This window comes from Triturus cristatus, chromosome 1_2 (genome assembly GCF_964204655.1).
Source record: "Triturus cristatus chromosome 1_2, aTriCri1.1, whole genome shotgun sequence".
NCBI lineage: Eukaryota > Metazoa > Chordata > Amphibia > Caudata > Salamandridae > Triturus > Triturus cristatus.
The window spans coordinates 934,508,250-934,522,521 of record NC_140580.1 but is presented as its reverse complement, the minus strand read 5'-3'; the positions used below and the strand labels follow the sequence as shown (position 1 = coordinate 934,522,521).

The window sequence follows — 14,272 nt, the reverse complement described above, 5'->3', positions numbered from 1 at the left end:
CTTGACTTCCTGGGGTAGAGAAGTTGAGCAGTTGGGACAATTAGTTGGTGTATGTGGTTAAAAACTCTGATACAGTAAATAGCACCCAATAATCCCAATGCCCAGCCAGTGCAATTTATTCCAAAACTAATTGGGACCTTAACTTGCAGATGTGTAAAATAACTCAAATACAAAAACATTAAGTTAAACAAAGCGGAGTAGAAGGTCCTTGCACCTTCCCGGGGCAATGTGATATCTCAGCAGTCTTGGGGACTTTTAAGAAGTATTCTGTTATTAACCACGTTTTTGTCTGGGAGGCAAAGGAGACAAATTGTGTAGCAGGGTTTCTTTAATAGGTCAGTTTTTCTTTTTCAGTGGTCTCTGGGTGAAAACTCAGCAGGTGGAAGCCTCAGAGTTTCTAATAAAGTGGTCTAATGCTCACACCTCCCAAATGATGGGTCAACTCACGTCAAGTTAATGAGCGGTTTTAGAATATCACTGGTCATAGTGTCAAAGGCCACATGCCTACCTGCCATGCAGTAGTTTGTTTTCACAGTTCAAGCAGATGCCAGTTAAAGTCTAATTTAACCAGTTTTTGAAGTGGGGGGCTTAGAACTAAGGTCAACCACTCGAAGCCAAGGCTTATTTCTACTAGTCTTGTTCCCTATGAAAGCTAGGAATTGGGGGTGGGGGCAACCCAAGGTCCAAACTGCAAATTATTTGTGGAATCATAGTAGCTAAAAAATTATTGAACAGTCCAGGAATCCATACAACCAGCTGCGGCCAGTGGAACACAAGTCCAAAGGCAGGGGTCTATAGGAAAGAGTTTTGAAACTCTCTGGGGCCAGAACGGTGTAGATAGGGTCACTTGGAGTATATGGTTGTTTGTGGACTTCCTCAAAATAAAGCACATCTGTAGCTCCACAAACTTGGCAATGTCATGCTCCTAATCGTTATCCAAGCCAGCTGGAATGCAGGGATCTAGTAACTCTTGCGTGGCTCAGTCCGTTGAAGGTGCCTCCACAATGGGCAATTACTGAATTGGTCCTTTTGTAGGTATTCCAGACTCTCATTGGCTACCTTGTCTTCTCCCACACTGGTCTCTGAAACAGCGGTCTTGAGAAATTTGGCTTTTCAACAGCCAGCTAGAGAAAAATTACTAGAAAATGTTCTGTCCCTGACACTTTCTTGCTGTACACTGTTGTGCAGTCTTTTAGTATTCCAGGCAAGGTAAGTGGTATAGATTGCAAAAATTTAGCCGGCTTTGGAGGCACTGATGTAGGTCAGAATGCCAAGCAAAAAAGGTGCTTTTTTCTAAATTCAAAATCTCCCTGTTAGGAGGAAGCTCATCTAATTCCTTTAACCAGGGTTTCACATGCTCTAGGTGAAATTTAGCACAGATTAATCAGGCAGAGTTCGTCCAAGTCCAGAGGTGCATTCAAGTCTGATGTAGCCATAAACTCACCTAGCTACCAACACTCATCTCAGGCAAAGGGCAGGGTTGGGGTGTGGGTGTGGTACTTCACTAAGCAGAGCAAACCTGCCCTAAACAATGGAGACAGTAAACTCTTCTCCCAATTCATTCTCCATTTACAACCTACAGTGTTCTCAACCACCCTCATGCAACAATTTCACTCATGATGATAGGACATAGACCAAGTTATGGTTGGTTGAAGGATATTTACATAAGAGAGCCTTTAGCCTTTCCATAAGGATGTGGGTGCAATAAACCTGGACTGCAATTTGTGGCAATAATGCAAAGAGTTGGTGAAACACTGGGTGTACTTCTTTTTTTTCAAACGTAGTCCGTTTTGAAGAGTGACTGCTTTGAAATGTGGTGCAAGTCCAGAGAAATCGCAGATGAGTAATTCCAGTGTGGGAAAAATATATGGTAGAAAAAAGAAACATGATATCATGGCACATGTGATAAAAAGAGCTTTTGCCTGAAGAAAGCAGTTCTCTGACCAGGACTTGTGGAGAGAAACATTGGATACAGTTTGTAGGAGGAAGCATTGGATAGACTTGTAACAGGTGTTGGATAGGGTTTATTTGAGTACATGTTGGGTAGAATTTGTGACACTGCTTTGGGCTGTCAAGTGGATCCTTATCACGTACATGCTAGCAAACGTTGAGCGTCCGGCTGAGCGGTACATAGGTCCAGGATTGGGGACCATTCTGAGGGGCTTGCAAAAGGGTGCTTGGTTAGGACTTGAGAGCAGAGCATTGGGAGTAACTTTTCAGGGGAAACTCTTCAGTGAGGTTTTGATGAGCGCTTGTGTGGGATGTCTTAGAGAAGTGATTTGAAGAGGGGCATCGTAGAGGGGTGGTTAGAGCTTGTATTTGGAGTATTCAAGTGTCATCCCTGGGGTATGGTGTGGACTTTTGCTAACCTGATTGTGAGGTGATCTTGTTTTCTACATTTCCAGCCCTTTGCCTGAAGAAATGATGCAGTACGCGCGAGCCGACACCCATTACCTTCTGTACATCTATGACAAAGTGCGTTTAGCACTCTTGGAGAGTGGCAACGGGCAACCCAACCTGCTTCAGGCTGTGTGGCAAAGAAGTAAAGATCTGTGTTTGAAGGTAAGCCAAGACGATCACAGTGTGCTGAGCATGAGCTAAGGAACAGAACCTTGTCATCATCTAGGACATTTTCACAGCACAGACTGATGAGAGCACCATAATTGAGTATTGTATCTGCAGATAGCATTGTACACCCGTAAACACCATTTTTTTCCCACTAAGAGGATCTAATTTAGATGACACCTTCTTCATACTGGTTTGAAGTGTTGAAAATGTACAACCCTGAGAATGCATCTCCTAATCTTAATTTACACTCTTTGCATAAATTGGAGACTCCCGTTGAGTGAGCATCACATTGTAAGTGGGTGACAAGCTCTCGTAAGGAGATGGGTTTAGGTTTATACCTTTTTATTTAGTCATAAGACACCGGCTACAGCTTAAATCAGTAAACTCAATATGCAGTGAAATTCAACAGACTTTGTAGCCATAGCATAAGGTAGAAAACACCCTGGTATAAATGTGTAACGTATAATCCTTATTTCACCAACCTTGAAAGGCCCACTTTCTGTTCAGACGAACTCAAAACATACATGGGGATGGGGGGGGGGGGGTGAGAAAGTGGCTCTGTATATACTGTTCCCAAATAGGTACAGGGTGTACAGAGTCCACAGTCCCCAGAGGTTTGGCAGAGGCTAAAGTTAGATATAACCTTACTCTCTAAAGTGGTAGCTTGGTCGAGCAGTAAGGCAGTATCAGAGGACAGTGTAAAGCATTTGTTGCACACACTCAGCCAGCAAATGGTCTCACACACTCAATAACTGAACTCTAGGCCAATGGTTTATTTATAAAAAAATATATGCTTGTTTTATTTTAGAACCAACAATAGGTATTAAAATATACTTTCTCAGAATGAGATGCTTTACATAAATACTTTTGCAATATGCAATTGACTTTTGTAGGAAGTTACAAGTGGTTGCAATAGGCAACACAATTCTAAACACAATAATGCATTGAGTTCAATGGAAGTTTCAAGTTATTTGCCACAGATTATTTTTAGGATTACTTTTGGAATTCCTGGACTGGATCCTAGATTCAGTCCTGGGTCAGTACTTGGAATCAAGTGATAAAAGTCGACTTAATTACTGTGCTAATTTTTAGACAATATTTTGCTATTTTAAAAGTTGACACTTAGAAAATATTTCATAGAAAACAGTCAATGATTCCCTATGGCAGAAAATTCAAGTTGCAGTTATAGTATGTTCTCGTTACTTTTGTAATCCAGTACTGGGTGCCTAGACTCAGTACTGGGACCTTTATCCAAAACAGGTAAGTAATTACGTTTTCAGAAATTATACAATTTTTAAAGAATATTTAAAGATTGCAGAAATTGACACTTAGAAGAAATTTCACAGAAAAACAGTCAATGATTTCCTATGGGAGAAAATTGGGTTACTGGTAAGTACAGTTGTAAGTATTTTTCAGAGTCAGTGCTGGGCACCAACATCCAGCACTGGGAGATCACCTAAGAGCAGGTGAGTACTTTCCTTTTCGTTACTCGGCTGATTTTTGGTGAATGTTAAGTTTTGAAAAGTCCACACTTAGAAGAAATTTCAGGAAAAGCCAGTCAATGTTACCCTATGGAAAGAATTGAGTTATCGGTTTAAAGGTAAGTACTCGACTTGCAGAGTTAAGGTTCTGGGCATAGACTCAGGGGTCTCCCAGGGTCAGGTAGGTAGAGTTGGTTCACCCTCAGCGGCACAAGGGCGGCCGGGTGCAGAGAGAGTTAGGCCCAATCTTATCCTATGAGAGGTAGGGGGGCCTTGGTTGGTGGCTGCTGACTAGCAGGCCACACGGCTGTGGGAGCTGGGCTCCTGGTCACTTACTCAGGGCAAGTGGGGAAGTAGATAGGTGTAGAGGTTGCACTGCCAGGGCCACTCGGGCGGCTGGGTGCAGGGTGCTTTTGAGCCTTCGGGCGCTCAATTGATTTCAATGGGAAATATCCGGTTTAGAAAAAGACTGCAAGCTCGGGGACGAAGATTCTTCAGGTGCCACCACCACTTCGAGAGCTAAGTTGGGTAGTTGGAGGATAGGTAGGTACCCCGGGATTGGGCACAGGGGGCCGCGGGGCGCCGGGTGCAGGGGTGCCTTTTAGTGTCGGGAAATCTTGCCCTCTGTTGATCGCGGTTGGGGGGCACCTGGTTCTGAGGCTGCAGGCTTCTTCAGGAGTGTCGAGGGGGGTCCTTGGGTGCCGGACTCGGGGTCACAGTCGCCGTGGGGTCGTCCTCGTGGTCTTTGTTCACTCCGGCACAGGCCAGGCTTGGCAGGTGCAGAGTGTGTTGGGTTTGCGGTTCCGGGCTGCTGCCAGGGATTAGAAATAGATTTTGAGTAGAGCCTCTACTCATGGGAGTCCTAGGGGGCTAAGAGTCAAAAGGTAGCCAGGTTCTCCGGGGTTTGTGAGGTTGCTGGCCACAAGAGATGCCAGGTTGGAGCAGGAGCAGGTTCGACGGTCGACAGGCCGGTAGGGCTGGGGTCAAAGCAGTTGGTGTCTTCCTCTTCTTAGCAGCTGCAGGCCAGGTCTTCTTTCTTCTAGCTCTTCTTCGGAATCTGGGGAAGGAAGGTTCAGGGTGCCCCTAAATACTAGATTTAGGGGTGTTACAGGTAGGTGAAGGGCAGGGACCAATGGGTCCCTGTCCTGGGGTGGGTACACCCCCTATCTTGTCTCTCTCCTGTGGGAGGGGGGCAGTAGCCGAATCCTGATTGGGCATGGCTTCCCATCTTCAATTGAGCAGGGGTGGGGTTGGCAGGCTGGCACATCCCCTGTCCTTATTTGGGTTTTCCGGCCAAGTTTCGCGCCAGAGTGGGGGGTTGCAGTGGCCTGGGAAAGCTCACAGAGGCGGCATGCCTTTGAAGCTTCCCCCTGCCCATCCTGGGGGAGGAGGTTTAGCACCTCGCCCAGGATGTGCATTGTTGCAGACCCAGGAGAGCAGGGGCGCTCCTACCCAGGGGTCCAGCAACATGTCTGCTGTGTGGCAGCCTAGGCAGCCTCAGAACAGACGTGGATTGTAGGTTAGGTTTCAGGGGGCATCTCTAAGATGCCCTCTGGGGTGCTTGGTACATTAAATCCCATACTGGCATCAGTGTGGGTTTAATGTGCTGAGAAGTTTGATACCAAACTTCTCAGTCTTCAGGGTTGCCATTATGGTGCAGTGGAGTTCGTGTTTGCCGAGCTCCCAGCACCATATACTCTTGAATGGCAGCACTGCACTTACAGTGCCCAGGAATGGACCTGGGTACTGTAGGGGCACAGGACTCCTGTGCCCACACCATTGACATAGGGCACCCAGCTAGAGGGGTGGCTGATGTATGCCATGGCAGTGTAGGTGGTGGGCATGGCACACAGGGATGTGTGCCATGTCGACTTTTTGTTTTGTCTTGTACCCAGACACTCAGCCTGCAAGGGCAGTGTGTGTGTGTAAGTGTACAGGGCCTCTAAGGGTGGCACAATGAGTGCTGCAGCCCTTAGAGGCCTTCCCTGGTCACAAGGCCCTGGGTACCCAGGGTACCATTTACCAGGGGCTGGCATGTGGCCAGAGTTTGCCAATTTGTGGTTTGTGTTTTAGGGAAGGAACATAGGCCCTGGGCACCTGATTGGCAGGAGTCCAGGGCACACTCAGTCAAAGTACATTCAGCAATTCAGCAAAAAGTGGGGGCATACCATGCAAGAAAGATGGCACTTTCTCACAGGGGGTGGAAGAGAAGGAGTGGGCAGCAGGAAACGCCATTAGACGCGTAACACCTTCACTTGAGTCTCTGCATCAAGTCTTGGTTAGAAATGAGCAGTTAGCACTTAACCCCCACAGCCAGTTTGTGTCAGTAATTCATATCAGTCTGAAAACAAGCATTAAAAATGCAATAGGTCTCGCCTTTCATACAGTTAAAGCCATTTGCTTTGCTATACAATACCATTAGCAAAGCAAATGGCTTTAACTTAATCAAAGGCGAGACCTATTGCATTTTCAATACTTGTTGTTCCTAGCTGCACATAATTGGAAGACCCTACTGCTGCAACCGACATTGCTGTAGTGGCGTGTGTACTGCAGAGGACAGATTATGGGAGGGTGAGGGCTGCCCCAACATGGGGAAATAAACAATGCACATCATCAAGTGGACACCGCGTGCGGTAAAAAAAACGAAGCACACAACACGAAGGGCATGGAATTTGGACCATAACTGAAACAAGCAGAAGGGAGGAGGCAGCAGCTACCGCCCAGGGATCGAGCGTTCGCATGAAGAGCAGCTCTTCCCGAAACTTTATTAAAGCCATTAAAGTAAAAGCGCGGCATGGGGCGCTTTATAAAAAAAAAAGTAGTTAAAATAATATACGGCTAGCCATATGTAAACAAATGCGCGCAGTCGCAATAGACCTGAATGCACAGCCAAAAAAATAACATGCATTGGCAAAGCCAATAGGTCTCGCCTTTGGGACCTAAGTGTTTAGCCATGCAACAGTTGCATAACTAAATACTTATAAGGTCCCAAAAGCGAGACCTATTGGCTATGCAAAGCGGCCGTGCAGCCACGAAAGTAAAAGTGATCACGATCAAACATCAAAGCGGCCCTGCGGCCGCTAAAGTGAAACTAATCGCTGTAAAGCGCGCGCCCGTGCACATGCACAGTAGCTCAAGGCTGGCCTGGTAGCACTTTTTGGAGCCCTCTCAAAAAGTCTCGCCAGACCAGCGCATGCGTGGGTCAGGCGAGACCTAAAAACAGTTGACACCATAAATGAATCGAGTAGGACGGGGGGGGGGCAGCTTTAGGCCAGGGAGCGCGTCTTCATGTTCTCCAATCGTCTGAATACCATTCCGTTCACTTGTGGTGGCAGTCTCTGTAACTTCTGCAACGCAGCAGTATTATGCCCTTACCAGGTCACGGGAGAGCTGCTGCTGGGATCGCATACGCACATCGCTCTCGTGGAACCGATCGACTGCAATGAAAGAGCTGCGGCTGGCCGTAAAGCGGGGAGGTAGCATATTTAAAAACAAGCATTTGCAATGCAATAGGTCTCGCATTTATTGGAGTTGGAGCTATTGGTATTGTAAATAACAAATCCTTTCTATTTAAGTATTCAAAAAGTAATCCCAAAAAAAATGCATTGTTATGTGCAATGCCAATATCTCAAACTCGTGTCAATGCGAGATCTAGTGCATTGCAAATGCCTGTTTTTAAATGCGAGACCTATTGCAGTGTAAATGCTTGTTTCAGTACTGCGTGCTTTTTAAAAGTTGTAGTCAATACTCAAAATGGAATCCATGTTATCAGCGTTCCCAGTGCTCCTTTATGTTTAATGGCCTAAATGAATCACAATGTTTAAAGCAGATTGCTAAATAGGATCTACAGCCCCGAGGACAATGTCTCACTTCATGGTGGACAGTGTGTACCCTGTTTTCATGCAGTGCCAAGACGGGGTTAACTAATGCAGAGAGTGAGGTCTGTTAGCCTCCGAGGATCAAAGCATTCCTTGCAACAGTGCGCTGTGGCACGGTGGTGCCATGTGTACAGCACACACTTTGCAACAGCAAGATGGTTTGAAAGTTGGGGGTGACTTTCTAAATTTTCCAGAGTGTTTATCGGGTTTGTTGACAGCGTATTTATGCTGTCAGCCCAAAAATTGTTTGTGGTTGTGTGTGTGTGTGTGTAGTTGTGTGTGTTGTTGTGTGTGTGTGTGTGGTTGAGTGTGTGTGTGTGTGTGTGGTTGAGTGTGTGTAGGTGTGTGTTTGTAGGTGTGTGTTTGTAGGTGTGTGGTTGTGTGTGTGGTTGTGTGTGTGGTTGTGTGTGTGTGGTTGAGTGTGTGTGTTTGGTTGTGTATGTGTCTGTGTGTGGTTTTTTGTTCTGTTAGTGTGTGTGGTTGAGTGTGTGTGTGGTTGAGTGTGCATGGTTGTCGTTGTACTAAAACACTCACATGAATGGATCGGTTTGGCAGCGTGAAACCTATACAGCGTTTGTCAATAGCCACCTTGGGCAGTGCCTGTGTATACCCATGGCGCGCTGTAATGAGCACCGGCACAGAACTGAAAGTGCGCTGTGTGCGCGTTGTACTGAAACACTCACATGAATGGATCGGTTTTGCAGCGTGAAACCTATACAGCGTTTGTCAATAGCCACCTTGGGCAGTGCCTGTGTATACCCATGGCGCGCTGTAATGAGCACCGGCACAGAACTGAAAGTGCGCTGTGTACGCGTTGTACTCAAACACTCACATGAATGTATCGGTTTGGCAGCGGCTGAGGGGGGGGGGCTTGCTTAATGAGACAGTGTGAGGAGCCATAGCCAGAAATACGATGTTGGTGCCATTCCGATAATAAACGGAGCCCTTTAAAGTTTTAAACTTGTGCCTTTCCATTTTTTGGGAGGATGGGGGAGTTTGTTCTGAACATGCGAGTCCGACTTTGTATTCTCCACAGTTCACGGGGCCCACAGGCTAGAGTGCAATGGGCTGTAAGTCTGTAAGCAATAGAATGTGTACATTTCTGTGTTAGAACTGTGGCTACACGCAAAACTGTGCGCGTGCTCTGTATATCAATGTATTGTTTTTTGGGTAGCGGCTTGAAACCCATTCAGTGTTTGTCAATAGCCACCTTGGGCAACGTCTGTGTATACCCATGGCGCGCTGTAATTCGCACCGGCACAGAACTGAAAGTGCGCTGTGTGCGCGTTGTAGTAAAACACTCACATGAATGGATGTGTTTGGCAGCGTCAAACCTATACAGCGTTTGTTAATAGCCATGTTGGGCAGCGTCTCTGTATACCTATGGCGCGCTGTAATCAGCACCGGCACAGAACTGAAAGCGTGCTGTGTGCGCGTTGTACTAAAACACTCACATGAATGGATCGGTTTTGCTGCGTGAAGCCTATACAGCGTTTGTCAATAGCCACCTTGGGCAGTGGCTGTGTATACCTATGGCGCGCTGTAATGAGCACCGGCACAGAACTGAAAGTGCGCTGTGTGCGCGTTGTACTGAAACACTCACATGAATGGATCGGTTTTGGAGCGTGAAACCTATACAGCGTTTGTCAATAGCCACGTTCGGCAGTGCTTGTGTATACCCATGGCGCGCTGTAATGAGCACCGTCACAGATCGGAAAGCGCGCTGTGTGCGCGTTGTACTAAAACACTCCCATGAATGGATGTGTTTGGCAGCGTGAAACCTATACAGCGTTTGTTAATAGCCACCTTGGGCAGTGCCTGTGTATACCCATGGCGCGCTGTAATGAGCACCGGCACAGAACTGAAAGTGCGCTGTGTGCGCGTTGTACTAAAACACTCACATGAATGGATCGTTGTGGCAGCGTGAAACCTATACAGCGTTTGTCAATAGCCACCTTGGGCAGTGCCTGTGTATACCCATGGCGCGCTGTAATGAGCACCGGCACAGAACTGAAAGTGCGCTATGTGCGCGTTGTACTGAAACACTCACATGAATGGATCGGTTTTGCAGCGTGAAACCTATACAGCATGTCAATAGCCACCTTGGGCAGTGCCTGTGTATACCCATGGCGCGCTGCAATGAGCTCCGGCACAGATCTGAAAGCGCGCTGTGTGCGCGTTGTACTAAAACACTCACATGAATGGGTGTTTGGCAGCGTGAAACCTATACAGCGTTTGTTAATAGCCACCTTGGGCAGTGCCTGTGTATACCCATGGCGCGCTGTAATGAGCACCGGCACAGAACTGAAAGTGCGCTGTGTGCTCGTTGTACTAAAACACTCACATGAATGGATCGGTTTGGCAGCGTGAAACCTATACAGCGTTTGTCAATAGCCACCTTGGGCAGTGCTTGTGTATACCCATGGCGCGCTGTAATGAGCACTGGCACAGATCTGAAAGCGCACTGTGTGCGCGTTGTACTAAAACACTCACATGAATGGATGTGTTTGGCAGCGTAAAACCTATACAGCGTTTGTTAATAGCCACCTTGGGCAGTGCTTGTGTATACCCATGGCGCGCTGTAATGAGCACCGGCACAGAACTGAAAGTGCGCTGTGTGCGCGTTGTACTGAAACACTCACATGAATGGATCGGTTTTGCAGCGTGAAACCTATACAGCGTTTGTCAATAGCCACCTTGGGCAGTGCTTGTGTATACCCATGGCGCGCTGTAATTTGCACCGGCACAGAACTGAAAGCGCGCTGTGTGCGCGTTGTACTAAAACACTCCCATGAATGGATGTGTTTGGCAGCGTGAAACCTATACAGCGTTTGTTAATAGCCACCTTGGGCAGTGCCTGTGTATACCCATGGCGCGCTGTAATGAGCACCGGCACAGAACTGAAAGTGCGCTGTGTGCTCGTTGTACTAAAACACTCACATGAATGGATCGGTTTGGCAGCGTGAAACCTATACAGCGTTTGTCAATAGCCACCTTGGGCAGTGCTTGTGTATACCCATGGCGCGCTGTAATGAGCACTGGCACAGATCTGAAAGGGCGCTGTGTGCGCGTTGTACTAAAACACTCACATGAATGGATGTGTTTGGCAGCGTGAAACCTATACAGCGTTTGTTAATAGCCACCTTGGGCAGTGCTTGTGTATACCCATGGCGCGCTGTAATGAGCACCGGCACAGATCTGAAAGCGCGCTGTGTGCGCATTGTACTAAAACACTCACATGAATGGATGTGTTTGGCAGCGTGAAACCTATACAGCGTTTGTTAATAGCCACCTTGGGCAGTGCCTGTGTATACCCATGGCGCGCTGTAATCCGCACCGGCACAGAACTGAAAGTGCGCTGTGTACGCGTTGTACTCAAACACTCACATGAATGTATCGGTTTGGCAGCGGCTGAGGGGGGGGGCTTGCTTAATGAGACAGTGTGAGGAGCCATAGCCAGAAATACGATGTTGGTGCCATTCCGATAATAAACGGAGCCCTTTAAAGTTTTAAACTTGTGCCTTTCCATTTTTTGGGAGGGTGGGGGAGGATGGGGGAGTTTGTGCTGAACATGCGAGTCCGACTTTGTATTCTCCACAGTTCACGGGGCCCACAGGCTAGAGTGCAATGGGCTTGAAGTCTGTAAGCAATAGAATGTGTACATGTCTGTGGTAGAACTGTGACTACACGCAAAACTGAACAGTGTTTGTAGTGCGCCTCGAGGCGTGTGCACGCGGGGTGGGAGTTCTGCTCGGATTGAAAGTGCCACGCATGGCCCGGGGCCACCTGGCAGCCGTGACGCACTCCTTTGGGAAGCTTCTGGCACTGATGGAGCAGTACGTGCGAGTGAGAGCGGGAGGAGCTTGTGAAGTGGGAGAACGGAGAAAAAGTACGGAAGGTGAAAAGGAAGCAAGGAGAGGGAGAAAGGGGCAAAGAGGGGGCAAAAGGAGGGTGCAAGGGAGGTACATGGGGAGCAAAGAGCGCGACCCCATGAGGAGAACAGGACACATGGAGAGGGCGAAAAGAGTGGGTGGGGTTACAGGTTATAGAGAAAGACCTAAAGCGAGCGCTTACGGGAACACATAAGAATGCCATTAATCAAGCAGGATGGCTCTGTCTCCCTTCACGCCCAGGGAGGAGGGAGATGCGAGCAGAGCATCAAAGGGCTGGGTGAGAAGGGAGGGGGAAATGCAAGGGTCAACGCGGCGAAAGTGAAAGTACTCCAGCAGAGCATCAAAGGGCTGGGTGAGAAGGGAGGGGGGAAATGCAATGAGCAGAGGAGCAGCTGTGCACGTGCATGTGATCTCGTGCACTCAAGGTTTAGGCCAGCCAAAAGTGTGGGTAGCACTTTGAAATTCCCACATATAAAATGTCTCTTTAGAGCCTTTGGCTCGCGAGACCTAAAAACAAAGTGCAGGGTCCATTTCGAACGCGCAATGGCATAAACTAAGTATTTAAAAAGTATCAAGTGGGCCGGGCCGCAGTGAACCAGCACAGCGCATGCGGTATGCAAATCTGGGGCTCTCACTGCAGCAATTAAACTCGCCAGCTCCATCGAGAAATTGGCCTTTGTACGAGAGCGCCTGCTCTCCCTAGGCGCGGTTATGTTAAAAGAGCCTTTCCCAGCGGGGCTCCCGTTGTGTTACCGCACATGTGGATGGATGTGTGTGGCTTCGGAAAGTGCTGAACTGAAAGCGGCAGGTGTTTCTAAATCTAAGCATGTTTTTAGTAAATGGTAGCAGAACACAGAAAAAAAAACTTGGAGCCAGGACTCCCTGCATAAACATAGACCTGAAATTAGTATTAGCAGCGCCCACAGCGCTTCGAAACTGCGTGACTGGCAGGAAGCTGTGTTTTTTTTAAAACCGCAAGTAGGATGTGGAGATTAGACGTGATTTCACATACTCTGGTTTCAAAACCTCTGTCGAAATGCACATATTATAATACATACAGCGCTTGTTATCATAGTTTGTCAGTTTTTAAGCGCTGTAAACCACGGGCATTTCTATTACCCAATTCAAAGGTATTGATTATATCGACCTCTGAAGGATGAACGGCTCAGATGATCTTGTGAGCTGTAGGTCTCTTATGCACAGATGTAACCTGGAGACACCCGCTGCCTGTCTGTTAAGCCTGGGAGAGATCCGAGGGAACATATCCTGGTCTCGCATAGGAGTCGGGTTAAGTGACCAGCGGTGCCTGGGCTGTGTGCATTTTGACCAGCAAATTCAGATTTAACAGTTTTCAATTAGCGCCACTAAAAACATGTTGAGGATCGGTCAGGAATGGGCCCCAACAACAGTGCTCGGTAGCACAAATAAAGCGTTGCCTCACAGAGTGCTCCAGGTGCATCCCCTCTCTCGTTTGAAAGTGTTTTCTCGCTATTCGGGTTTCTAAGATATTCCAATACCTACAGATAATGGAACTGTCGTACAGGATCACACAACGAGCCCAAACGATGGAGCCGGGATTCCCTGCATAAACATAGACCTAAAATTAGTATTAGTAGCACCCACAGTGCTTCGATACTGCGTGACTGGCAGGAAGCTGTGGGTTTTTTAAAAACCGTAAGTAGGATGTGGAGATTAGACACGTGATTTCACATACTCTGATTTCAAAACCTCTGTCGAAATGCACACGTTATAGTACATACAGCGCTTGTTATCATAGTTTGTTAGATTCTAAGCGCTGTAAACCACAGGCATTCCTATCACCCAATTCAACGGTATTGATTATATCGCCCTCTGAAGGATGAACGGCTCAGATGGCCTTGTGTGCATTTTGACCAGCAAATTCAGATTTAACCGTTTTTAATTAGCGCCACTGAAAACATGTTGAGGATCGGTCAGGAATGGGCCCCCCCCCAACAGTGCTCGGTAGCACAAATTAAGCTTTGCCTCCCAGAGAGTGCCCCAGGTGCATCACCTCTCTCGATTGGAAGTGTTTTCTCGAGCAGGTCTGTGCAAAAGACAGCAACACCCAGAAGCACGCGTAAATCCCGGGGCAAGTCAGGCGCTTTAACATCAGTAAAAAACTTTGGTGCTTCATGTCTTAACTAAAAAGTCCGATTTTTACTATCTGACTAAACCTTTGGGATATGAGAACAAACCTATAGGTTATGAGCTTGCAGGAGGAGTGGCACTTTAAATAAACGTGATTTTTAACCTGAAAGCGGGTGCCCATGTACATAAAATATATACGTAGCGTGGCCCCTGCATGCCTTGGGAGGGTCTAAGAGCTTGCGGAAGGAGCGGCTCCTTTAATAAACGCAATACATGCCAGTAATACTAAACAAAAAAAGAGACCGAGAGGTAGCATTTCAATGGCACCTAACGCACAGCCCAC

General features: G+C 47.5%; 1 protein-coding gene across 1 annotated transcript in view; it reads left to right on the top strand.

The window, feature by feature from the left end:
- Positions 1–14,272, top strand: part of EXOSC10 (exosome component 10) — a 207,905-nt gene that overhangs the window by 61,380 nt on the left and 132,253 nt on the right. Inside the window, exon 11 of the mRNA XM_085609870.1 lies at positions 2,406–2,562. Coding sequence (XP_085465996.1) covers positions 2,406–2,562 — 157 coding nt within the window. The remainder of the gene's footprint in view (positions 1–2,405; positions 2,563–14,272) is intronic.